General features: G+C 65.9%; 3 protein-coding genes across 4 annotated transcripts; all 3 read left to right on the forward strand.

Moving 5' to 3' along the window:
* The first annotated feature begins 360 nt into the window (after positions 1–360).
* Positions 361–11197, forward strand: ARHGAP27 (Rho GTPase activating protein 27). 2 transcript variants are annotated; one of them, XM_050334725.1, is made up of 16 exons: positions 361–434; positions 693–1429; positions 4665–5093; positions 5742–5954; positions 6264–6374; positions 6464–6531; positions 6641–6728; positions 7847–7951; positions 8360–8458; positions 8534–8624; positions 8724–8849; positions 9158–9256; positions 9518–9595; positions 9729–9863; positions 10529–10634; positions 10758–11197. In XM_050334725.1, exons 2-16 carry the CDS (start codon positions 713–715, stop codon positions 10933–10935), a joined length of 2643 nt encoding a protein of 880 aa, XP_050190682.1. In that variant the 5' UTR covers positions 361–434; positions 693–712; the 3' UTR covers positions 10936–11197. The 2 variants fall into 2 exon arrangements, with proteins under 2 accessions (XP_050190682.1, XP_050190681.1); XM_050334724.1 differs by having other exon boundaries at positions 8534–8849.
* A 1966-nt stretch (positions 11198–13163) lies between these two features.
* TMEM98 (transmembrane protein 98) lies at positions 13164–17553 on the forward strand. Its single transcript, XM_050334726.1, has 7 exons — positions 13164–13228; positions 14157–14347; positions 14862–14993; positions 15222–15255; positions 15522–15637; positions 16369–16428; positions 17287–17553. Exons 2-7 carry the CDS (start codon positions 14217–14219, stop codon positions 17492–17494), a joined length of 681 nt encoding a protein of 226 aa, XP_050190683.1. The 5' UTR covers positions 13164–13228; positions 14157–14216; the 3' UTR covers positions 17495–17553.
* A 1696-nt stretch (positions 17554–19249) lies between these two features.
* Positions 19250–26274, forward strand: GRN (granulin precursor). Its single transcript, XM_050334763.1, is given in 16 exon segments — positions 19250–19265; positions 19699–19757; positions 20597–20700; positions 20778–20855; positions 20937–21021; positions 21093–21196; positions 21281–21428; positions 21520–21626; positions 22179–22293; positions 22389–22486; positions 23041–23283; positions 24082–24324; positions 25066–25192; positions 25195–25307; positions 25707–26003; positions 26087–26274. Coding segments are annotated over 14 exon segments (1971 nt in total). The 5' UTR covers positions 19250–19265; positions 19699–19757; positions 20597–20610; the 3' UTR covers positions 26210–26274.
* The last annotated feature ends 9 nt before the right edge of the window (positions 26275–26283 follow it).

A 26283-nucleotide genomic window follows, 5' to 3' on the forward strand; every position in this document is an offset into this window, starting at 1 on the left:
AGCACCGTGGGACTCCCTGGGGTGGGTGGAGGCAAAACCCAGGGCACGGCAGCTCCCATGGGACCCCCCTAACGGGGTCCCCATCCCTGTGCCCGGGGAGGCCGTGCCGGATCCGGCAGCAGCGCAGATCCCGGCTGAGCCGCGGGGCTGGGCCCTTCCTGCGGCAGGAACCTCCCGAGGAGCCGTTTCCTCGTCGGGCAGCAGCGAGTCCTCTCCGCCGTCGTCCCTTCCCGCCCGCCCGAGGGGAGGAAACGGGCTGGGCCCCACGGGCAGCCCTCTCCCGGGCCGGTGGGCTGAACCCAGCCCCGCCGTGGAGCCCGGCCCCGTGCGCGTCTCGTCGAGGCAGGAAACCAGGGCGAGTCGAGACCAGCCCGGCGCGGGCACGAGCGGGACCCACGGGCGCGCACCCGCCCGCGCCCCAGCGCCGGCCGCAGGTGAGGGTCGGGGGGCTCGGCGGCTCTGGGGGCCCAGGGACTTGGGGCTCGACGGCTTGGGGGGGGTTGGGGATGGGGACGAGGACAGTGGCGCTGACCCCGGGGCTGTTCCGGCAGGTTTGGGTTGTTTGTGGAACAACCTCATGGGGCTGAGGCTCAGTGGGGACCCCGAGGGAGCTGAGCTGGGGGAGGGGGTCCTCACACACCCCAAGAGGGGTTGGGTGCTGGGTCACCGCTTCCCTGCCCCGTGTACCGCAGGCGGAGGTGCCGGGAAGGCCATGGAGGCGGCGGTGCCGGCGGAGGAGTCGCTGGTGCTGGTGGAGTACGGCTTCGAGTACCGCGCCAAGGACGGCACCTTGGTCTCCATCAAACCCAACGAGCGCTACATCCTCCTCAAACGCACCAACCCCCACTGGTGGCACGTCCGGCGGAGCGGGGACGCCCGGCCCTTCTACATCCCGGCCCAGTACGTCAAGGAGCTGCCCCCCATCGCCTCCCCAGCCCCGCTCGATCCCCCGCCGTCGGGACATGTCGCGGCGGAGCCGGCCCCGCTCGTCCCCCAGCACCCACCAGCCTACGAGTATCGGTTCGTCAGTGCCACCGAGCCGGGGGAGCCATCGGGGGGGTGCCCGGTACCCCGGGGGGACTCGGTGCCAAGGAGGGACTCGGTGCCCAGGAGGGACTCGGTGCCCAGGAGGGACTCGGTGCCCAGGAGGGACTCGGTGCTCCAGAGGGATTCCCCGCCGTCACTCAGCTCTTTTCGGGTCCCCTCGGGGCTGACCCCCAAGCCCGCCGAGCCCGTGAGACCTTCGCACTCCCTGGATGACCTGGCGCGGGTGACACGGGCACCACGCGGTGCCACCACCACGGGGGCTCGCGGGGACTCGCCAGGACACGCTCGGCCGCTCGGGAAGAGCCGCTCCGAGACGCTCTGCGCCCCCGGCAAGGACAGGGATGTGGCCAGGAGGTGGCCAGGGGCCGGCCCTGCGGCTCAGGTACGGTGACATCCCCGCTGCTGTCCCCAAGAGCTGCGCGGGGTGGGACTTTGAGTGTGTGGGCAGGCAGGACACCTGGGTCCCTCTGCTGATTGTGTGCCCCACTGCGACCCTGCGACCCCCGGCACAGGGTGGGGTGACACCTCGGCACCGCAGGCACTGCCAGGCCCCCCGTGTCCTCCCCCCACCGAGCTGACCCTGTGGGGCAAACCTACAGGTGATCTCCCCGTAGAGGTTTGCCAACATTAACCAACTCAGGGGAGGGATAAGCGACCCCCCGCACCGGGCACCCCCCTGCACACCTTCCACCCTCAGCCCCCCACCCCCTGCCTCACTTTCTGCATCCTCACGGCCCCCCCCCGGGCTCTCCCAGTCCCCCTGCCCTGCAGAGCTCCGTAGTCCCCGGGTGGGAGGCTCGGTGCCACTCTGGGGGGCTTTGAGGTGTCCCTCCCAGGTCCCGGCAGCGTTCCGGGGTGAGGGAAGGCAGAAAGGGGTTAACAGGGAAGCGCGGCAGCTCCTCCCTGCCGGGGCGGGGGCCTCACCTGGGCGCCTCACCTGGGTGCAGCGCCCGGGACCGAGGTGGGTGCTGGGTGCACCCCGGCACAGACCAGCGCCCCACGCCCCCAAACCCACGCCCACCCCACACCAGTAAGTAGCAAAGGGCCCTTTGCAGCGGCCCCAGGGCTGAACCCCTCCTGGGGGGGCACCCAAGGGTGGGGGTCCCCCCCTGGCTGCTCACCTGGCACGGGCATGGAGTGGGGCACATGGCTGAGACGGTGCCAGCAGAGGGGGGGTTCCACAGCCTTGTCCCCCACCCCAGCACCTTGCGTTGGGGTAACCCCAGGCACCTGCAGCACCCCAAGCCTGGGTGTCCCCCACTTGGAGGGGGGCTGGAGGGATTGTACCACCTGGGAGGGGGCGTTGCTGGAGGACAGGGGATGTTAGTGGTGATAGGGCTGTGTTTTACACCCCATTTTCACCCCATTTTCCATGCTGGGCCCTCAGCTGTGCCCTTTGCACACCCAAAGCCACCAGCCCCCCTCTGGTGGTGACCCAGTGGGGTCCCCAACCCCAGTGCCACCACCAGGTCATTCCCCTTCCCTGCCCAAATCCAACTGGTGCCCAAACCATCCGGTATCAGCCATGATGGGACCGGTGGTGGCCTTGGCCCTGCCACCACGTGCACCCCCCACCCCACCCTGACTGCTGGGATGGGGCGATCCCGCTGTTGGGGGACGCAGCAGCCCCAGATCAGCTTCCAGTGGCCCAGCACGGCACCACAGGGGCCAGCCTAAATTTGGGGGGGATCATCCTGTGCAATTCCTGCTCGGGTGGCCTTGGCTTTGCCCGAGTGGGTGACGGTTGGGGGGGGTGATGGGTGACAACAGCCCCCGAGAAAAGCCAATTCCGCCCCAGGCGTCTCTTCCGCTCCCCGAACCCCGGCAGGAAGCGCGGCGGGTGCAGGGCCTGGCTCAGGGCGCCGGGGGCGTTACTGGAGCCTCCCGGTGCCCCCACGGCTGCCTCCCACTCCGGTGCCCCCCACGCTGCACCCCCAGCCCGCTGCCCCCCGCCATGGGTGACCGGGAGTCGGGGGGTCCCCGGCGGGCCCGGAGCAGAGTGTCGAGGCTGCTGCACTTGGGGAAGGTAGGAAGCACCCATGGGTGCGCCCAGCGGGGGGCTGGGGGGTGTTTCGGGGTCATACTCATCCAAACCCCCCCTTGGGTTTCCCTGGGTGTTTACGGGCACTGGCGGGTGCCACGATGCCCGTTCCAAAGCAGTGAGGGGCACCCCCAGCCCACCCCAGGGAAGAAAACCCCACTGGGGATACACCCAGGGGATAGAGGGAGGTGCTGGGGGGCTCAGTGCCAGGGATCCCCCATGGTCACCCCCATGTCCCCTGTCCCCAAGAGGGAGGGTGGCCCCCTGTGCTGGATTCCAGCCCTGCTCGCCGTGGCAGGGGGGTCGTGGGGTGATGGGGGGAGGGTGAGGGGATGTCACCCGGTCTCTGTCCCCCTCGGATCCAGGGTGTCCCCAGGGACACTGGGCCTGCTGTCCCCCCACCCCGGCTGGTGGGCAGGGCCAGGGTTGGGACCTTTGTCCCCGTGGCCATTAGTGAGAGGCTCCGGCTGTAAAACTGGGGGAGTTCAAAGGGTGCCAGGAGGGGTTTCCCGGCTGGCAGCGCCTGCCTGGTCCCAGGGGACACATCCACCCACCCTGAGCAGCCCTGTGGGTGGGTGTCAGCCAGGCCAGGCCAGTGCTGGGACCTTTATTTTGGGATGTGGTGATGGTGCTCTCAGCTCAGCATCCGGCACTGGGGGGGGAGGCAGAGGCTGTGGGTGCTGGTGATGTGGGTGCTGGAAATGTTCAAGGGTGCAGGTGATGGGGGTGCTGGTGCTCTGGGTGCTGATGTCAGCGATGTGGGTCCTGGAGGTGTCCTGGGGTGCTGGTTTTGAGGGTGCAGGTGCTGGATTGCAGGTGATGTGGGTGCTGGTGTTGGTGATGCGAGTGCTGGTGCTCTGGGTGCTGGTGTTGAGGGCGCTGGGGTGTGGGTGAGGGTGGGGTGGGTGTGAGTGTTGGGGTGCTGGTGTCAGGGAGGTGGGTGCAGAGGCTGAGGGCACAGAGGCTGAGCATGTCTGTGGTCTTGGGGTGGCAGATGTTGGTGCAGATGTTGCACCAGGGTGTTCATGGTTTGGGTGGCAGTGATGCGGGTGCTGATGCGGGTGCTGGATGCGGTGGGTGATGCAGGTGCTGTGTGCAGCAGGTGACACGGATGCTGGTGATGTGGGTGCTGGTGATGTGGGTGTTGTCAGTGGCAGGTGATGTGGGTACCAGTGATGCGGGTGGGTGACCATGTGGGTGCTGCACCCAGTGGGTGATGAGGGTGCTGATGATGCGGGTGCTGCAGGTACTGTTGATGTGGTGCTGGTTATGAGGGTGCTGCAGGTACTGGTGATGTGGGTGCTGGTAACAGGGACCACAATGTCTCTCCACCTGCTCGGTCTGGACTCCCATCCCCTCTGCCAGCGGGTGCTCCTCCCCACTGTGGGGGCTGTGGGTGCCCCCTCCACGAGCCACAATCTGCACCCCATCACTGGCACCACTCAGTGGGATGCCCAGGAGGGAGCCCCAGCAGCGAGAGCAGGATCCGTGTCCTCGACCTGAGCACTGCTGTGGGATCATCCCAGGAACGCCATCCTACCTGAGGCACCCAGTGACCCCCTCGTGTCCCCCCCAGGCGCGCAAGGAGCCGGAGGAGCCGCCTGATCCCATCTACCTCAACATCCAGGAGCTGCGGGAAGAAGCCGCCGCTGCCGGCTCGGTGCCGGAGGAGCCCGGCGGCTCCGTGTCGGACTGGGAAACACACACGGACACGGAGAGTGGACATTTGTTTTATTATAACCCCCTGACGGGCCAGACCACGTGGGATTGTCCCTTTGGGCAGGCGGCCGACGGAGTGAGTCCCGCCGCCTCTCCCGCCTCCTCGCTCGCACACAGCCCGGAGTTTCCCGCCTGGGAACAGCACGTGGATGAAGGAAGCGGCCAGACCTTTTTCTATAATTCGGTAACAGGTGAGACGTCGTGGGACCCCCCCAGTGCGGGAGACACAGGCAGCCCCCAGGATATGTACCCTGGGGGGACGCGGTACAGCCCCACGGAGCAGAGGGTGAGCACCCAGCGGGGTGGGGTTGGGGTTGGGATTGGGATGGGGGGAGACAGGCACGGGCATGGAGATGGAAATTGGAATGGAGATGGAGAGACAGAGATTTAGAAGGGGATGGCAGATGTGATGGAGATGAAGATGGAGACAGAGGTGGAGATGGAGACAAAAAGAGACACAGGTGGGAGTGAAGATACAGGTGAAGATGGGAATGGAGACAGGGATGGAGAAAGGGGTGAGGATGGAGGTAGAAACATGGATGGGATGGAGATGGAGACAAAGATGGAGATGGGTGAAGCTGGAGGTGGAGACAGGGATGGGAATAGAGATGGGGATGGAAATGGGGATGGAGATGGGAATGTATATTGGGATTGATATGGAGATGGAGAAAAGGATGGCAGTAGAGACGGAAACAGGAATGGGAATGGAAATGGAGACAGAGATGGAAACAGAGATGGAGATGAAGACAGAGATGGAGACAGAGATGGGAATGGGAGACAGGGATAGGGATGGGGGTTAAGATGGATAAACAGGAGACAGATGGGAATGGGGATGGAGATGATGGAGGTGGGGCAGCCCCACCTGGGTCAGCCACAGGAGATACAGATGCTCTTGGTGGGGCACAAGATCCCCTGACCTGTCTCTTCTCTCCAGCCGCCCACTCCAGAAACGGACTATCCCGACCTGTCTCCAGATGAGCTGGAGGGTTATCCCGAGGAGGATTACTCGCCCGTGGGCTCCTATGACCAGGGAGCCACTCCCTCCTTGTCCCCGAGGCGCCCTGAGGAGCTGGGCTCACCCCCGGGCTGGTACGGGCACAGCCACCACGAGGGAGTCGTGTTCTACCCTGAGCACTTCTCTGACACGGTACGGGGACAGGGATGGGGTGGGATGGGATGGGATGGGATGGGATGGGATGGGATGGGGATAGGGTTGAGGATGGGGATGGGGGCAGGGAAAGAGACAGGGAATGGAACAGGGATGGGGACAGGGATAGGAACTTGAATGGGGACAGGGATGGGATACAGGCAGGGACAGGGGCAGGGACAAACATGGGTATAAGGGATGAGCATCCTCACGGGGCCTCAGACCAGTGTGTAGGGTGAAGACCAGCACCCAGCTGGCAGGATTGCCTCAGTCATCACCTGATCCCTCCCTCCCTCCTTCCCTGCCCAGGTGCCATCAGGTGGCCACCACCACCGTGCCAGCAGCAGCTCCAGCCAGGACAGCGGGCTCTTCGCCTGGCACAGCACCGTGTCACCGGCACTGGGCATCAAGGAGGAGAAGGTGAGAGCCCAGGGAGGCTCCCCACCCCAGAGCCGGGCAGGGCAAGGGGCAAACCTGACACCCATCCACCATCCCCCTTTGCCTTCCAGTTTAAAAGCCTCGAAAAAGCCGGGGTGCTCAACCGGACCAAGACGGTGGACAGAGGGAAGCGGCTCCGGTAAGCACGTCCTGGTGTCCCCCACCACGCAGGAAGGGAGTCCAGGGGGACAGTGAAAACAGGGCCTGTGCTGTCCCCCTGTGTGACCTCCCCCTCCTCTGCTCTCCAGGAAGAACTGGAGCTCCTCCTGGACGGTGCTGGAGGGGGGGATCCTCACCTTCTTCAAGGACTCCAAGCACTCGGCTGCCGGTGGCTTGGTGAGAGACCCTACGACCTTGGGAGGGGGGCAGCTCCCACAGGATGGGACCAGCACCCATGGGACGGGGTCAGCACCCATGGGACAGGACCAGCACCCATGGGATGGGGTCAGCACCCATGGGACAGGACCAGCACCCATGGGATGGGGTCAGCACCTGCAGGATGAGGGCAGTATCCATGGGACAGGCCAAGGACTGATGGGATAAAGACAGCACCTGTAGGATAGGGGCAGGAACCCATGGGATGGCACCAGCACTCCTAGGACAGGGCCAGCACCCACGGGATTGGGCCACCATCCATGGGACAGGGTAACATCCCACGGATGGGGTCAGAACCTGCAGGATGGGAGCAGGACCCACAGGCCAGGGCCAGTGCCCTGCACAAGGACCCCCCAGCACTGGGTCCCCCCACACTGGGGCATGTGTGCTCACACTCCCCACACAGGACCTGGGGGGAGCCAGTGTTGGAGCACCCTAAAACGCACCCAGCTCTGGTCTGAGTGAGCAGCAGGAAGCAGTGCCAGCCCCAGCCCTGCCATGCCCAGCCCCCCTCTCCGGTGTCCAGCCCGGATGCAGAAGCTGCCGTGGCTCTTGCAACACCCTGCGGTGACGGCGCCGGGGGAAGGACAGGGGACCCACGGCCAGGGGGGACACAGGGCTGGCCCTACCTCTGGGTTGGAGCTTCAGTGCTCTGTCTGAGTGGCTGCAAGGGGTCTGGGGCAAAGTGAAATATGGCCAAAGCACCCCAAAAAGCACTGGGGAAAGCCAGTCAGTCTGATGCTGTGAAAACCTCAGGGTCTGTCCCCTCCCTGCAGTTACCCACTCTCTTCCTGCTGTGTCACCAAGAGGGACCCCAAAGCTCAAGCCCACCCCGGGTCCCCTGGCAGGGCTGGGGATAGTCCCACAAGGTGATGGCAGCTGTGGGTGACAGCCACAACCCCCACCCCACCATGGCAGCACTGAGCCCTGGTCCTGAAGAGACCACGGGAGGGGACAGAGGGGACACCTGCCAGCCCTGCCTTTCTGGAGGAGGGCAGCCCACGCCCCCGCCCCCAGCAGGACCATGGTGTCCCCATCCCCTCTGGGCAGGTGCCACCCTCAACCCCTTGTCCCCACAGCGGCACCCCAGCACCCTGACCACCCCCGAGCACACGGTGGAGCTGCGCGGGGCCACCCTGGCCTGGGCCAGCAGGGACAAGTCCAGCAAGAAGAACGTCCTGGAGGTGAGTGGGTGACAGTGGGGGGACACCAGTCACCCCCCAGAGGCCACACGTGGCCTGCAAGACGATGCCACACCTGCCTGGTTCACCCCACCGGTGGTGGCAGCGGGGACAGTGGGTGACATGGTGGGGCGGGGAGCACAGGGACACGCTGTGCTGTGAACACTGTCCTGTTCTGACGGGCGTGGAGAGGTCACCAGGAGACATCCTGGCCCCCAGAGGGGTTTTTCCACTCGGGCTTTGCGCAGGGAGGAGGTTTCCAGCCGCTCCAGCCCGCCAGCAAACTGGCAACGTTTGGGGTCATCTCCGTCATGAGTTGGGCGCCGTGCTCAGCCACATCCTGGTTGCCAAATCCCGGCGGCAGTGGCAGCCCCGTGCCCTTGCCCTGACCTCTACCTGTTGCTCTGGCAGCTGAGGACGCGCGAGGGCTCGGAATTCCTCATCCAGCATGACTCGGAGCAGATCATCAGCGCCTGGCACAGGGCCATCGCCGACAGCATCGGCCGGCGGGTGAGCAGGCGCCGGCCACCCCCCGCCCCACCACCCTGGGGACAGCCCCGGGGTCTCACCGTGACCCTTCCCTAGGGCTCCGACATCCCCGGAGAGGAGGACGCCGAGAGCGGGGCTGAGCTCGGCTCCCGGGAGAAGCTGGGGAGCGGCGAGGAGAGGAGGGCGGGTGAGCTGGGACGCCCTGGGGTGGGCACCCATGTCCCTGGAGCTGGGACATGGCAGGAGCCCCCTCGGGACGGGGCTGACCCGTGCCCTGCTCCCCCAGTGGCCGGGCAGGTGGCAGGCAGCGCCAGCGCCGAGAGCGACTCCAACAGAGTACGGAACAAACTCCGCAAGTTCCTGCAGAGGCGGCCGACCCTGCAGAGCCTGAGGGAGAGGGGCTACATCAAAGGTGGGTGTCAGGGTGGGGATGAGTCAAGGGTGGGTGCTGGGATGGGGCTGAGTCTCCTCAGGATGTCCCCAAGTTGTGGGGGGGAGGTGGGGACAGCTGAGGATAGAGCTGGGACAGTGGGTTGAGAGACCAAGCCCAGCCCGGATTCGATGTCTCGGCGATGGGCTTGGGCTTGTCCCCTCACCTCCAGCCGCCCCAGTGGCACACCTGCATGGAAACAGGCCTCTTTGTGATGTCCCCAGCCCCGTCCCCCAGCTGCCACCTTGCCAGTGTCCCCTGGCCGTGCTCATGTCCCCGTCGTTTCCCAGACCAGGTTTTTGGCTGCTCGCTGCTGGCGCTGTGCGAGCGGGAGCGGGGGACGGTGCCGCGCTTCGTCCTGCAGTGCATCCAGACCGTGGAGAGGAGAGGTGCCACCCTGGGGCAGGGTTGGGGATGGGGGCACCGGGGTGGGGACAGCTCTGGGGACAGCCTGCATGGCATGGCTGGGTTTTCCCTAGCTGTGGGATTGGCCATAGCGGTCGCTGTCACCATGTGCCACCCAGCTGTGGGCACCCTCCAGGGGACAGTGGGGACACGTGGGGACCCAGAGCTCCCTAGAGAGTGGCTGCTGTCCCATCCTAGTGTGGGTCATGGTTAACTGGAAGCTTTCCCACCTCTCCATCTGCCAGGTCTGGACATCGATGGGCTGTACCGGGTCAGTGGCAACCTGGCCATCATCCAGAAGCTGCGCTACAAGGTGGAGCACGGTACGGTCACCTGTGGTGGCACCTGGGGAAAATGGGATATAACCCCCTCCAGGGGCAGGGGGAGGGGGGCACAGGGACCCCTGCCCGTCCCCTGGGGCTCTGGACTCATCTGAGGTGCTGCCCCGGCCCCCAGACGAGCAGCTGGACCTGGATGACGGGCGCTGGGAGGACATCCACGTTGTCACCGGGGCGCTGAAGCTCTTCCTGAGGGAGCTGCCGGAGCCACTCGTCCCCTTCAGCCACTTCGACAAGTTCATCGCTGCCATCAGTGAGGGATGGGGACAGGGGTGGGATGGGATGGGATGGGATGGGATGGGATGGGATGGGATGGGATGGGATGGGATGGGATGATGGATGGGATGGGATGGGATGGGATGGGATGGGATGGGATGGGATGGGATGGGGTGGGATGGAATGAGGTGGGGATGGGAGGGTGAGGTGGAGACAGGGATGGAGAGGTTACAGAATGGGGACAGGCATGGAATTGGATGGGGTGGGGACAAGGATGGGGACAGGTGAGAATAAGATGGAGATGAGGACGGGAACAGGGGACAGGGATAGGGTTGGGATGGAGACAAAGATGGGGATAGGGTTGGGGAAGGCATGGGGACAAGGATGGGATCAGGGATGGAATGGAGATGGGATTGGGAAGAGAATAAGGTTTGGAATGGGAATGGGATGCACAAGGGGATAAGGATTGGAATGGGGCCAGGGACAGAGGGATAGGATAGGATGGAAATGGGATGGGTTTGGAGATGGGAACTGGGACAGGCAAAGGTGATGGAGATGGAGATGGGGATGAGGATGGGGATGAAGATGAGGAGGGGGATGGGGATTGGGGACAAGGATGGGGGTGGAGATAGAGAGGGGGACAGGGACGGATGCTCTGGCTGCCAGAGCCAGCACCCCACTGTGCCTTCCCTCCCCTGGCAGAGATCCAGGACCCGGCCATGCGGGGCCGGTGCATCCGGGACCTGGTGCTGTCCCTCCCGCCCGCCCACCACGACACCATGAAGGTCCTTTTCCGCCACCTCTGCAGGTGACACCCCCTCGCTCCCCCAAACCCACCCCGGGACCTGGAAGTGGGGGGAACACAACCCAGGGTGAGGGACAGGCCCTGGGTTTGGGGACATGCTGGTGACACCCCCTCATGTCCCCGCAGGGTGATCGAGCACAAGGAGGAGAACAGGATGTCGGTGCAGAGCGTCGCCATCGTCTTCGGGCCCACCCTGCTGCGGCCGGCGAGCGAGGAGAGCAACATGGCCATGCACATGGTCTTCCAGAACCAGGTGGTGGAGCACATCCTCAACCACTACAGCTACATCTTCCCGGATGGATAAACCCCCAGGACACACCCTCGGCAGTGGGGACTCGACGGAGCGGCGTCTCCAGGAAGGACCCAGGCGTGTGTCACCTCGGACGATGGGAGGTGGCCGTGGCTCCACGGAGGACAGAATGGTGGCCCAGCTCGAGGGATGGGCACCCCGAGGGGTCCTCCTCAGCCACCCACTCCCACTGGGGTCAGATCCACCCCAGGGGGCCGTGGGGTTTGCGGGGTCCCCACTGGGCAGTGGACTGTGGAGCCCTGCAGGCCGCAGCTCGCCGGGGCCGGCGGCACCGAGCCGGCATTCCCGGGAGGAGAGGATGGAGGTGCCCAGGCTGGCAGTGCCTGCAGGGACATGGCACCAGCGGGAGGGAGGGCAGGGAGGAGCCAGGCTGTGCCATGGCCGGAGCCCGATTCCCAAATAAAGAGCCCGTTCAGCCGCCGGGGTCGGGTGTTGTTGGCAGGACGTGGGGACATCCCAGCGACCCGGTGGCACTGGGGGCAACATCGACCCTTGGGGATGCAAAAGGGACAGCAAAGGGCATGACTGAAGTGCTTTGGGACATGGCAGGGACACAAGGAGGATGGTTGAGGACACAGGGGTGACACTTTGGGACACAACAAGGACAGCTCAGCACGTGGCAGGGGTTTGGGACATGGCAGGGGTGGCTGGAGCACAGAGGGAACACTTGGGGACACTTGGGGACACAGCAAGGGCACTGCGGGGTGTGGTGGGGATGTGTGGGGATGTAATGGAGACAACTATTGGGGTGGAGCCACTTTGGGATGCAGTGAGGGCACTTTGGGGACACGAAGGGATGATTCAGGGATGCAGTATGGGTAACTGGGACACTTCGAGACACCTTGGGGTGCAGCAGGGAAACTTTAGGAACTTTGGGAGCCTCACGGGACCGCCGGACCCCCTCGGGGCGGGCGGGGGCGGTGCCGGGGGCAGAGCCCGGCCGGTCCCCGCTCCCATCCCGATCCCACCCCGCTCCCATCCCGATCCCACCCCGCTGCCGGCCCCGCTCCGCGCCCCCCGCCCGGCTCCATCTTGTTCGCGGCCTCCGCGGAGCGGCTCCAGGTGCGGGGGCTGGGACGGATTGGGGGTCCGGGAGGGTCGCAGGGACCCGCCGAGGGACGCGGAAAGGGGGCCCCGGGGCGACCCCCCACCCGAACCCCCTCCCCTTCCCCTCAAGACCCCTGGCGATATGGGGGACCCCTGGGCTGACCCCCCCCTATAGAGCCGTGCAGGACCCCCAACTCCTCCCAGAGTTCCCATCAGCTCCTCTCACGGCCTCTGGACCCCCGCAGTGACCCCCCAGGGCCAGGCGGGACCCCCCAAAAACCGGGGCTGTGCGGGACCGGGAACCGCTTGGAACCACCAGGAGCGACCCCGCCCCAGATCCCCCCCTACAGCAGCGACCGCCGCCCAAGACCCTCACAGGACCCCCTGGACTCCCCCTGCAGCAAAGCCCCCTTCCCAAAACCCTCACAAGACCCTCCAGGACCCCCACAAGAGCTCACACTTCCCCTCCCCAGACCCTCACAGGGCCCCCCCAGACCCTCCCAGAAGCGACCACCCTTCCCAGACTCCCACAGGGACCCCTCAGGCTCCCCAGGGACCCCCAGGCCCCTGCAGCGCAGCAGACCCCCCTCCCACATCCTCATAGGACCCCCACATGTGCCACACCCCCCTCACAGGGCCCCCCCAGACCTCCCTTTTCCCCTTGGTGCCACATCCCCCCCTCCCTGCTGCACAGGCAGGATCCAACCCCAACCCAGCCAGGGCAGGGACCCCCCTCCGGGGCTGGTGGGGGAGGAGGGAACGAGGGAAACCCCCCCGGGGCTGGGGAGGAAGAGCTGGGGACACCCCCAGGGCTGTGTCGCCCCCCAGGACCAGGCACCAGGGGGTTACAGCAAGAACCAGCTTTGGCAGCCAAAATCCCTCTTAAGGCTTTAATCTCATGAGAAAGTGGCCGGGGGGGGAAGGGGGCAGTGCCACCGTGTGTGCCCCCCCTGCTCTCCCCAGCCTTGGGGGGGCCACGGGGACAAATGCAAATTTAAGCCAAATCCCTAAACCTGGCTTAAAATTCAATGGGATTTAAGTGGGGGGGTGGGGGGAGGATGCAGTGGGGAGAGGGGCCGGAGGGTTTGGGGGGGCCCCCCCTGTCCCCCCCGTGTGGGGGCCCAGGCTCTGGTCAGGGTGTAAAGGTCGGTGCTGGCGCTGTTTGCACGCGGAAGTGGCACCGTCCCCGTGTGTGTCCCCGTGTCCCGTCCCGGCGGGGCCTCCTCCCGGCTGGCACCAGGTAGGGAGGGGCAGGGATCAGGGATGGAGCCCCCCCAGCCCGTGGGATGGGCAGGATGGGTGGTTGGGGGGTGTCCCCCACACGGGATGGGCACCCAGGAGGGTCCCCGCGTCTGTCTGTGAGGGGACACGGCGTCCCCTGGGCCTGGCACGGCCACTGTCCTGCTGTGCATGGGGACACACAGGCCCTGCCACTGCAGCCAGGGCCCAGTGGGATTGGGATCAGGGGGTCCCCATAGAGATGGGGCTCTGGAGGTCCCCATGGCCCCACAGGAATTGGAATAGAGGGGTCTCCTTAGGGACAGGGTGCTGGGGGTCCCCATTGGGATCAGGATGGGGGGGTCTCCTTAGGGACCAGTCCCTGAGACCCCAGAGGAACAGGATCCCAGGTCCCCATGGCCTCCTAGGAACAGGTCTCTGGAGGTTCCCATGATCCCACAGGGGTGGGACTCCAGGGGTCCCCATAGGGATCAGCCCCTGGGGTCTCCATGGCCTCATAGGGAAAAGCTCTGGGGGTCTTCATAGGGGTCAGGCTCTGGGGGGTCCCCATTGCCCAAAGGGACTGGGCTCTTGGGGTCCCCATGGCCCCAGAGGGGTGGGGCTCTGGGAGGTCCCCATAAGGACACTCTCTGGGGGTCCCCACAGCCCCCCATAGCCCAGGCCTTGCTCTCCTGACCCCAGTCCCTGCCCCGTGTCCCCCTGGCCATGGTGATGGGATGGAGGGGCAGCCTCCCCCAAGCCCCGTGACCAAATCCTGCTCCCCCCCACACCCAGCGTCACCCCAGCCTCCCCAGTGACACCGTCTCTGGAAGGACCCCAGGATCCCTCAGGGGGTGACACCAGATCCTGACCGGGCATTTTGGGGTGCAGGGAGGGAAAGGAGAACATCCATGGCGTCCCAACCCTCCCTGCCCTCCTTGTCGCCGCAGACCCCGCCGTGCTGGGATGGCCCCGGATGCCTGAGCCCCCCTGGTCCCTCCCCCCCGGCCATGGAGACCGTGGTCATCGTGGCCATCGGGGTGCTGGCCACCATCTTCCTGGCGTCCTTCGTGGCGCTGGTGGTGGTGTGCAGGCAGCGGTACTGCCACCCCAAGGACCTGCGCCACCACTACGACACCAAGTGAGTGACGGCGGCACGGAGGGACATCGACCCCCACGGGCTGGGGACGGGGCTGGGGACGTGTCCAGAGTCATCAGGGGGACAGTGAAGGGGACACATCCGCTGTGACTGTGGGGATGAGGCTGAGGACACATCCAGCATCATCAGGGGGACAGTGAAGGGGACATGTCCCATCAAAGGGATAAAGCTGGGGGCACATCCATAACCATCGGGAGCACAAAGCTGGGGACATGTTCATCACAGGGATGATGATGAGGACACGTACAGCATCAGCAGGGGGACAAAGATGGGGACATGTTCACCATCATCAGCGGGGCAAAGATGGGGACACGTGCACTGCCATCAGGGGGACAGTGCAGGGGACGTGTCCAGCATCATCAGAGGGAAGAAGTTTGGGACTTGTTCACCATTATCCAGGGGATGAAGCTGGGGATGTGCCCAGCATCATCAGGGCCGTGGGGCAGCCCGAGGAGGTGGCCCTGTCCCCAGGGATTGTCCCTCTTGTCCCCAACAGACCCATCGTGGACCTGATAGGGACCTCGGAGACACCATCAGAGCCCTCGGAGCTAGAACTGGATGATGTGGTCATCACCAACCCCCACATCGAGGCCATCCTGGAGAACGAGGACTGGGTGGAGGACGCCTCGTGAGTGTGTGTCCCTCCTGTCCCCCCACTGCCAGGGACCCCTGTGCAGTGCCAACCCCCCCTCGTGGGATGCAGGTGGCAGATTTGGGGATCACCAAGGCGTGGGGATGGTCCTCAAGGTGGCCTCAGGGTGGGAATGTCCCCACGGGTTGGGGGGACACAGGGTGTGGGACAAGGATGGAGCCAGGGGGCCAAACACCTGATTCACACCCTCCTTCCTCTCCACAGGGGTCTGGTGTCCCACTGCATCGCCATCCTGAAGGTGAGTCGGGGTGGCACCGGTGGCACTGGTGGCACTGGTGGCACTGATGGTGATGGTGGGTGGCAGTGGTGGTACCAATGACACTGCTGCTGTTGGTGGCACCAGTAGCACCAGTGGCAGTGTGGCAGTGGGAGTACCAGTGACACTGGGGGCGACGGTGGCAATGGTGGGTGGCCACTGGTGGTACCAGTGGAACTGGTGGCCTGGGTGACACTGGTGCCAGTGGTGGGTGGCACTGGTGGCAGTGGTGACCCTGCTGTCCCCAGATCTGTCACACGCTGACAGAGAAGCTGGTGGCCATGACCATGGGCTCGGGTGGCCGCGTGAAGTCCCCTGCCAGCCTGGGTGACATCATCGTGGTGGCCAAGCGCATCAGCCCCAGGTGATGGGGGGCTCTGGGGGGCGGTCCCAGGGTTCTGGGGGTCCCCAGGGATTTGGGAGGGGGAGATTCAGGGGCTCTGGAGGGTTCCCTGGGGCTCAGGGGGTGTCCCAGGGCTCTGGAGAGGGCTGTTCCAGGTGTTCCCAGGGTGTTCCCAGGGCTCCGGGGTTGTTTTAGGAGTCTGGGAGGAGGTCCTGGAGCTCAGGAGGGTCCTGGATCTGTGGGGGCACCCTGGGACTCTGGGGAGGCTGTCCCTGGACTCTGGGGTTATTCTGGGGGCTCTGGGGGGAAGTCCTGGGGGTCAGGAGGGTCCCAGGGCTTGAGGGGAGGTCCTGGGGCTCTGGGGTGTTCCTGGATCTCTGAGAGGGTTCCTGGGGGCACAGAGGGGGACTCTGGGGGTATCCCTGGACTCTGGATTACTTTTGGGGTTCTAGGGGGAAGTCCTGGGGGTCAGGAAGGTCCCAAGGCTCTGGGAGAGGTCCTGGGGCTCTGGGAATGAGTCCTGGGGCTCAGGGGTGGTTTTGAGACTCTGGGAGGAGGTCCTGGGGGTCAGGAGGGTCTCAGGGTGGTCTCGGAGCTCTGGAGTGTTCCTGTGTCCCTGGGAGAGCTCCTGGGGCTCTGAGGAGGGTCCCAGGTCTCCCAGGAGGCTCCAGGGGGGTTCCTGAGAATTGGGAAGGGTGTGCTGGGTGGTGTCACCACAGTGTCCCCCAGGGTTAACACCATCCCCGCCGCAGGGTGGACGACGTGGTGAGATCCATGTACCCACCGCTGGACCCCAAACTGCTGGACGCCAGGTGACACCGGCAGGGGGGACAGGGGCACTCCTGGGCAGGGGGGGAGACACCCTGGGTGGTAGCATAGATCAGTTCCACCCCCCAGCACACCTCTGGGGACACCCACAGGTGACCCAGCAGGACGGGGAGGGCCCTTGGTGTGAGCCCACAGTGCAGGGCACAGAATATCCTGAGCTGGGAGGGACCCACACGGATCATCAAATCCAACCCCTGGCCCTGCACAGACACCCCAACAATCCCCCCCTGTCCCTCAGAGCGTTGTCCAAACCCTCCTGGAGCTCTGGCAGCCTTGGGGCTGTGCCCACTGCCCTGGGGAGCCTGTTCAGTGCCAACCACCCTCTGGGGGAAGAACCTTTCCCTGAGATCCAACCCGACCCTCAGAACCTCCCCTGGCACAACTTCAGGCCCTTCCCACAGGTCCTCTCTCGGGTCACCAGAGATGGGCAAACTGAGGCTGGGGCTGTGCACTGGGTGCCAAAGCCACCACGGGGCAGGGAGGTGGCCAGGGCGGTGAGGGAGGTGACCAGGGAGGTGACCAGGGAGGTGACATGAGAGGTTGACAGAGGTGATGAGGGAGGTGACCAGGGAGGTGAGGAAGGTGGCCAGGGAGGTGACAAGAAAGGTGACCAGGAAGGTGAGGGTGATGACCAGCAAGATGATCAGGGAGGTGACAGAGGTGATGAGGGAGGAGGTGACAGAAGTGACCAAGGAGGTGACAGAAGTGACCAAGGAGGTGACAGAAGTGACCAGGGAGGTGATGAGGGAGCTGACCAGGGAGGTGACGGAGGTGACCATGGGAAAGGGACAGAGGCCCCCAGGGCAGGGAGCAGGCAGGTGACCGTCCCCGTGCCCCCGCAGGGCCGCGGCGCTGCTGCTGTCCGTGAGCCACCTGGTGCTGGTGACACGCAGCGCCTGTCGCCAGCCCAGCGCCCGCCACTGGGTCGAGCGGTCGCTGGCGGCGGCCGAGGAGCACATGGCCGTGCTGCGACAGGCGGCCATGGCCACCGAGACAGAGCGGGCCCCCGGCCCCCCCGAGCACGGCCGGCAGGAGCAGTCGGCCATCTGAGAGTCCCCCGCCCCAATAAAGGAGCTGTGCAACCCCCACAGAGAGAGGGGGGATCTGGGCACGGGCTGGTGATGTGTCTGGAGGGAGAGGGGAGGGGGGGCTGGGAGGGAAGAGGGAGGGGTTGGGGGAGGTTGGGGTGAGGAGTGGGGTTGGGGGGCTTTAGAGGGGATTTAGGGGGGTTGAGGCGGTCGGAGGTTGGTTGGGGGGAGGTTTGAAGGGGGACATTGGGATTTTTTGGGAGGGCTTGGAAAGGAGCGTGGAGGGGGTTTGGGGGGCTGCAGGGGGTTTGAAGGAGGATATTGGGAGTTTAGGGATGGTTTGGGAGGGGTTGGAAGAGAGTGTGGAGGGGGCTTAGGGGTTGTAGAGGAGATTTGGGGGCTGAGGTTGGAGGTGGTTTGGGGAAGGTTTCTTGGGGAGTTGCAGGTGCAGGGGGTTTGAAGAGGGACAATGGGAGTCTAGGGGAGGTTTGGGAGGGCTTGGAAAGGAGCGTGGAGGGGGTTTGGGGAGGTTTCAGGGGCTTCAGGATTTGGGGATTGGAGGAGGGAGAGTTTTGGGAGGCTTTGTGGAAGGTGATTTGGGATTGGGATGGTTGGAGGTGGTTTGGGGAGTTTCAGGGGTTTTGCTGAGACTTGGGGGTGAAGGGGATGGGAGTTTAGGGAAGGTTTGGGAGGGGTTGGAAGGGAGTGTGGAGGGGGTTTGGGGGTTTAGAGGAGATTTGGGGGCTGAGGTTGGAGGTGGTTTGGGGAAGGTTTCTTGGGGGTTGCAGGCAGGGGTTTGAAGGGACATTGGGAGTTTTGGAAGGGCTCGGAGGGCTTGAAAGGAGCGTGGAGGTGGTTTGGGAGTTTCAGGGGGTTTTGCAGGAGACTGTGGGGGTGAAGGGGACATTGGGAGTTTAGGGAAGGTTTGGGAGGGGGTTGGAAGGGAGTGTGGAGGGGTTTGGGGGTTGTGGAGGGGATTTGAGGGGCTGAGGTTGGAGGTGGTTTGGGGAGGGTTTTTAGTGGGGCTGCAGGTGCATTTGAAGGGGGACATTGGGAGTTTTGGGAGGGCTTGGAAGGGAGGTTTGGGTGTTTGGAGGGGGAGTTTTCAGGGGGTTTGAGGGTTGGAGAGGGGAGGGTTTGGGAAGGTGTGTGGAGGGGGTTTTAGAGGGGATTTAGGGGGCATGAAGGGGCTGTGGAGGATTTGGGGGTTGTGGGGTCTGAGGGAAGTTTGAGGCGGTTGGGAAGGATTTGAGGGGGGGCCATAGGGGTGCTGCTGGTCCCGGAGGTGCCTGCAGGGCTCAGCAGCAGTGAGGGGTGAGACCTCGGGCTGGGGGTCCGCGCCCTGGCCAAGGGGGTCTGTGCCCTGGGCAGAGGGGTCCATGCCCCAGGTGGGGGTCTCTGTGTCCCGAGCAGGGTGGGGGTTGTGCTCCAGACAGAGGTTCCCGAGCCCCGGGCAGGGGGGGCCGGTCTCAGGGCCGCGGGCAGAGGGGTCTGTGCCTCACACGGGGGTCGGTGTCGGCAATCCAGCCCCCACCCCCGGGCCGAGGCCGCCCCAACTCATCGCACGGAGCCCCGGAATGCGGGGGAAGCTGCGGTCACGTGGCCGATGCGTCACGTGACGAGGCCGAGGGTCAGGGTGAGTAGCCCGCCTGGTCCCGCCCCCTCACTCGAGCTGGCCAATGGCAGCGGGGCGGAAGGGCACGGCGACCAATGGCGGGTGAGGGGCGGGGCTTGCGGGCAGCGGGGGCGGGGCTTGCGGCGGGGACCGGGAGGGGGACCGAGAGCGCTGGGAGGTACTGGGGGCACTGGGAGGTACTGGGGACAAGTGGGGGCACTGGGAGGTGCTGGGAGCAACTGGGGGCACTGGGAGGTGCTGGGAGCAACTGGGGGCACTGGGAGGTGCTGGGAGGTGCTGGGAGCTCTGGGAGGAACTGGAGATCTCGGAACACGGAGGCACTGGGAGAACTGGAAGGAACTGGGAGGTGCTGGGGCACTGGGGGTCGGGGGGAACTGGGAGGTGCTGGGAGAACTGGAAGGAACTGGGATCGCTGGGAGGTACTGGGAGGAACTGGGATCACCGAGAGGCACTGGGAGTCACGGGGGCAGCTGAGACGTACTGGGAGTCCCGGGGGGGGGGGGCACTGGGAGGCACTGGGAGTCCCGGGGGGGCACTGGGAGGAAGTGGGAGCACCCAGAGGTTCTGGGAGTCACGGAGTCACCCGGCAGGCGCTGGGAGGCACTGAAAGGTGCTGCGAGGAACTGGGAGTCACGGGAGCCACTGGGAGGTACCGGGATCTCTGGGAGGTTCTGGGGATACTGGGAGGTTCCTGAGAGTCACGGGGGCCACTGGGAGACACTGGGTGGTACTGGCGGTGCTGGGAGCGTTGGGAGTCGCTGGGAAGTCACGGGAGATTCTGGGATTCCCTGGGAGTGACGCGGGGGGTGGAGAAGGGGGGAGAGCACTGGGAGGTACTGGGAGCACTGGGAGTCCCTTGGGGCACTGGGAATCACAGCGTGCTCTGGGGTTACTGGGGGGCACTGGGAGTCATGGAGGTGCACTGGGACTCATGGAGTTGGGGGAACTGGGAGCACTGGGTCCGGTGCTATGGGGACGGTGGGGACAGCCCAGCCCTGCCCTGGAGGGTCCCGGCGTGGGGGGAGGGTCGTGCAGTGACACCCAGGGGTCCCCCCTGAGTGGGAGGCATCCCCCCCCCACCGTGGGCTCAGACACCCCCCCGTGACACACCTTGGGCAGGGGAAGGGGGTGTGACCGCGCGGGGAAAGGGAAGTGAAAGTGATTGTGGAAGTGGGAAAGGGGGGGTGGAGCAGCGGGGGAGCCTCATCCTGCACCGCAGGGAGATGTTATCGGGGCGCTGTCGCCGCGGTTGGGGTGGCAGACACCACAGTGCTCCCCCGCCCCCCCGCTGGCTGTGGGGGCCCCCAGCACCCGAGGTGCCCCCAAAGACCCCGAGGTGTCCCCCGGGGTGGGGGGCCCCGGGTGAGGGGCTGGGGCTGGGGCTTTCCTGACACGTGGCCAAAAGGAGAAGCGAGACTTTGGGGGGGATGCAGAACCTCTCAGTGAGAGGGGAAACTGAGACCAGGAGGGTGTGGGGGGGTCCCACAGGTGCCCCCAGAGCCATGAGGACCCTCGTGCTGCTGTGGGTGGCCCTGGCCGGAGCGGGGGCCCAGCTGCCGTGTCCTGAGGGGGGACCGTGCCCCGTCACCCCGGTGAGTGTGCAGGGTTTGGGGGGGGCACAGGGGGGTCCCCAGCAGGGGATAACCCCCCCCCATGCCCCCCTCCCCAGGCCCTGCCTGCCCGCAGCGCAGTGGGATGCCAGGATGGCTCGTCCTGCCCTGCCAGCACCAGCTGCACCCTCCCTGAGGTAAGACCCCCCCACCGATGCCTGTTTTCCCCTCTCCCTGACATTTCTGGGGATTCCCTGACCCCCTCTGTGTCTCCCCAGAGCGTCCCCTGTGCCGGGGGCCAGCTCTGCTGTCCCCAGGGGTCCCGCTGTGGCGCTGACGGGGAGTCCTGCGTCCCAAACCCAGGTATGGGGGGGGCTATGGGGGGGTGTGGGGGGACAGGAGGGACATGGGGGCTCCTCACCGTGTCCCTGCAGCCCCCCGTGCTGTGCCCTGTCCCGATGGAACGTCCGAGTGTCCCGATGACGCCACGTGCTGCGTGACGGCCGGCGGCGCCTGGGGGTGCTGCCCCATGCCCCAGGTACGGGCTGGGGGGGACATGGGGACACTTTAGGGGGTGGCACAGCGAGGCCGTGGCCGTGACGAGCGTCTCTGGTGCCCGCAGGCCTCGTGCTGTGCCGACAAGGTGCACTGCTGTCCCCACGCCACCACCTGCGACCTGGCCCGCGGGCACTGCCTGTCCCCCGGCGGTGACAGGGACGTCCCCCTGAGCACGGCCTTCCCCGCCTGGAAGCGCCAGCCCCCCGCCCCAGGTAAGGGGTGTCCCCACGGAGGGCACGCAGGGGTGGGGAGGGGGTTTTGGTGGCACGGTGGTGACACAGAGTGTGTCCCCCCACCCTGCAGTGGAGCTGCGCCAGGTGCTGTGTCCCGGCGGCCGCTCGGCGTGTCCCGACGGAGCCACCTGCTGCCAGCTGTCCCCAACCGAGTACGGCTGCTGTCCCCTGCAGAACGTGAGTGCTGGCACCGCCCTGGGCGCCCCACGGTGCCAAACACCCCGAATGAACCCGTCATGTAGGCACCCCAAACTGCCACCCCTCACTGGGCACCCCAGACCAAGCACCCTGTGCGTGGTCACCCCACACTGGGCAGCCTGTAACAAAATAAGGACCCCTCACCGGGCAACCTGTGCCTGGCACCCCAAACCAGGCACCCCACACCCACCAGTCACCCCATCCCAGGCCAGACAAGTATCTCAAGCCAGATACCCTAATTCCAGGCACCCCACACTGCTCACCCCATGCCCAGCACCCTGTATTGTCCCCCCCATGCCAGCTGCCCACACTGGGCACCCTGTGCTGTGTCCCCAACACCTGGCACCCTGTATTGAGCAACCCCCACTGGCCACCCCGTGCTGAGCACCCCATACCGGGCACACATATGGGGTACCCCACTGCAGGCACCTCATGCCGTGTCCCCCATGTTGGGCACCCTCTGGGCCATGTCCCCCCAGCATCCCCCCTGTCCCCAGTGTCCCTGTCACCCCTGTTTCTCCCTCTCCCCAGGCCGTGTGCTGCAGTGACAGGCAGCACTGCTGTCCCCAGGGCACCACCTGTGACCTGACCCGCTCCACCTGCACCTCCCTGGGGGGCTCCACAGCCCTGGTAGCGCTGCCCACAGGTGAGACCCCCCCCCCCCGGGGGGGCAGCCACCCCCTCCACTGTGTGCTGTCCCAGGGAGGGGACACCAGCTCTGAGTTGTGCCCGTGTCCCCAGCTGGTGAGATCAAGTGTGACGAGGAGACGAGCTGCCCCGACGGCAACACGTGCTGCAGGCTCAGCTCGGGGGCCTGGGGGTGCTGCCCCCTCGAGCAGGTACGGAGGCTGGGGGTCCCCTGTGCCCCCTGGGACAGGCAGATCCTGTCCCTTGGGTGAGGTGAGGGCAGATGTCCCCTTGTCCCCCTGGAAGGGACAAGGGTGGGAGTCTTTTCTACAGCCCCCAGGACAAGGCTAGATGTCCCCTGTTCCCCTTGGAGGGGCAAGGTGGGGGTCCCCTGAACCCCTGGGTGAAGCAGATGTCCCCTGTCCCCTGGAAGGACACAGAGGGCTCCCCCTGCCAGTGTCCCAAGGGGGTGGTGGTGACCCTGGGTCCCTTTGACATCCCACCAGTCAGACCCTCTGTGCTAACTGGGACCAGTTTGGGGTTCCAGTGGCAGGAAGTGGTGAAGGGACGTGAACCCCCAGGGTGCTCAGGGACCTTCACGTGTCCCACTGTCAGGGTGGAGGGGACAGGACTGATGACAGGGTCCCCCACAACTGGCTCGGGGGGAATGGGGATAGCAGGAACAGACAGGAAGGACGGGTACATTTGTCCCTGAGGTCCCCATGGGGGTGTCCCCTGTGCTCAGCCCCCTCTTTCTGCCCCCCAGGCCGTCTGCTGCCCCGACCACGTGCACTGCTGCCCCCAGGGCTACACCTGTGACCCCGAGGGGGGCAGCTGCCTGCAGGGGGGGGTCCCCCGCCTGCCCTGGGTGAGGAAGACCCCAGCATTGCCCCGAGGGGGACAGGTGACATCAGGGAACGTCAAGTGTGACGAGGAGACGAGCTGCCCCGACGGGAGCACGTGCTGCCGTACCAGCCTGGGCACCTGGGGGTGCTGCCCCCTCGAGCAGGTCCGGGGGGCTCTGCCCACCCCCCCACTGTGGGGACAAGGACACCTTGGGGTCCCCAGCAGGGTGGGGGGCTGGGGTGGTGAACCCAGGGGGATGAGGGGACCTGGGCTGAGCAGAGATCCCAGGGGTGACCTTGGAGGGGGGGACAGGGCTCACGGGACCCCAGGAGGCTGGAGCAGCTGGATGGGGGACACGGGGACATTCAGCAGGACACAACCACCTCCTTTCCACCCCCCTCCCCAGAGCCACCCATACCCCGTGGGGTGGAGTGGGGCTCCCCTGTGTCCTGGTGGGACAAAGGCCAATGTTTCCTGTCCCCTGAGAGGGACAAGGCCAGATGTCTCTTTGGTCCTTGAAGGATGAGGGCAGATGTCCCCTGTCCCCTGGGTGGGGTGAGGACAGATGTCCACTGTCCCCCAGGAGCGATTCAAGACTCCCACCCCCCAGCATCCCACAGGGAGGGGGTGACACTGGGCCCCTTTGGTGGCCCTCCCCAGTCAGACCCTCTGTGCTAACTGGGACCAGTTTGGGGCTCCAGTGGCAGAAGGTTGTCTAGGGACACAAAGCCACCAGGATGCTCAGGGACACAAGGGTGCTCAGGGACCTTCATGTGTCCCATGGAGAGGGACAAGCATCATGAGGGGGTCCCATATCTGTACCCCCTCAAAGTGAGGATGAAGCCAGGCTGGGTCAGGCGGGACTGGGGACGGCAGGAACAGACAGGAGGGGACACTTCTGTCCCATGGGTGTCCCTGTGGGGGGCTCCCCTATGCTCAGCCCCCTCTTTCTGCCCCCCAGGCCGTCTGCTGCTCCGACCACGTGCACTGCTGCCCCCAGGGCTACACCTGTGACCCCGAGGGGGGCAGCTGCCTGCAGGGGGGGGTCCCCCGCCTGCCCTGGGTGAGGAAGACCCCAGCACTGCCCCGAGGGGGACAGGTGACATCAGGGAACGTCAAGTGTGACGAGGAGACGAGCTGCCCCGACGGGAGCACGTGCTGCCGTACCAGCCTGGGCACCTGGGGGTGCTGCCCCCTCGAGCAGGTCCGGGGGGCTCTGCCCACCCCCCCACTGTGGGGACAAGGACACCTTGGGGTCCCCAGCGGGGTGGGGGGCTGGGGTGGTGCAGCCAGGGGGGTGGGGATCTCACCCAGGGCTGAGATTCCAGGGGTGACCTTGGAGGGGAGGACATGGCTCACAGGACCCCAGGTGGCTGGAGCAGCTGGATGGGGGACACGGGGACATTCAGCAGGACACAGCCACCTCCTCTCCCCCTCCCCAGAGCCACCCCTACCCCATGGGCTGGAGTGGGGCTCCCCTGTGTCCTGGTGGGACAAAGGCCAATGACCCCTTTCCCTTGGAAGGACAAAGCCAGATGACCCTTTGGTCCTTGAAGGATGAGGGCAGATGTCCCCTGTCCCTCAGGAGGAACAGGGAGGGCTCTACTCCCCCATGTCCCACTGGAATGGGGCTCTTTTGCTGCCTCCCCTCTCCATGTGACCCTCTGTGCTAACTGGGACCAGTTTGGGGCTCCACTGGCAGAAGGTTGTCCAGGGACACAAAGCCACCAGGATGCTCAGGGACACAAGGGTGCTCAGGGACCTTCATGTGGGACAAGCATCATGAGGGGGTCCCCATATCTGTGCCTCCTCAAAGTGAGGATGAAGCCAGGCTGGGTCAGGGGGTACTGGGGATGGCAGGAACAGACAGGAGGGGACACTTCTGTCCCATGGGTGTCCCTGTGGGGGGCTCCCCTATGCTCAGCCCCCTCTTTCTGCCCCCCAGGCCGTCTGCTGCTCCGACCACGTGCACTGCTGCCCCCAGGGCTACACCTGTGACCCCGAGGGGGGCAGCTGCCTGCAGGGGGGGGTCCCCCGCCTGCCCTGGGTGAGGAAGACGCCGGCACTGCCCCGGGGGGACAGGTGACATCAGGGAACGTCACATGTGACGAGGAGACGAGCTGCCCCGACGGGAGCACGTGCTGCCGGCTCAGCCTGGGCACCTGGGGGTGCTGCCCCCTCGAGCAGGTCCGGGGGCATCCCTGCAGTATGGGGGTCCCAGAGGTGGGGTGGAGGTTCCGGGGCACGAGGTGTTGGGCATGGAATGGGGGGGTTCAGACAGAGCATGGCTTTGGGACCAAGCAGGGCTGAGAGGGAAAGGGGAGTCCCCCACTGTGTCACTGCCACATTTGTCACTGCCCCAACCTGCACGGATGCTCTGTGGGCACCTTGGGGACAGGGTTTGGCACTGTCCCTGGGGCTCTGCTGGTACAATGGGATACACGGAGTGGGGAGGTCGGGATGGCACCCAAATGCCCAGCTCCCTGGGTACCCAGACACCTGGATCCCCCAGATACCTGGGTCCCTGCTCCTTGGACACCTGTGTCCCCCACTGCTCCCAGCCTGTCCTGTGTCCCCCCCCTCCAGGCCGTCTGCTGTGGGGACCACAAGCACTGCTGCCCCCGGGGCTACACCTGCAACGTGGTCACCGAGAGCTGTGAGAAGCTGCTGCTGGCGCCCACCCCGCTGCTTCCAGCGCCTGCAGACCCCCGTGGGGCGCCCTCCCCCCTGCGCTGGGCACCCCCCGTGCCCCCCGCCCCGCTGCGAGCCGCCAGCGCCCACCCAGGTGCCCCCGTGCCCTGCGGTGCCACCAGCTCCTGCCGCGGGGGGCAGCGGTGCTGCCGGGCCCAGGGGGGCTCCTGGGGGTGCTGCCCCTTCGCCCAGGTTAGTGGGGGGACACCAGGGTGGGGGCCTGGGTGGCGTCACCCCTTCCCCTCCTCACCCCGTGTGTCTCCCCCCCCCCGCAGGGTTCCTGCTGCTCCGACGGCCGTCACTGCTGCCCCGCGGGGTCCCGCTGCACGGGGGGGGGCTGGGGGTGCAGCCCCCAGCGCTGGGACTTGCCCTCCCCCCCCTCCAGGGAGCTGCTCTGATGTCCCCTCTCCCCCGCCACCCTGAGTGCCTCCACCCCAATAAACGGTTTGTAGGAGGAGCCCCACCCCTGGTG

This window comes from Myiozetetes cayanensis, unplaced genomic scaffold (genome assembly GCF_022539395.1).
Source record: "Myiozetetes cayanensis isolate MyiCay16 unplaced genomic scaffold, myiCay2020 scf58, whole genome shotgun sequence".
Classification (NCBI taxonomy): domain Eukaryota; kingdom Metazoa; phylum Chordata; class Aves; order Passeriformes; family Tyrannidae; genus Myiozetetes; species Myiozetetes cayanensis.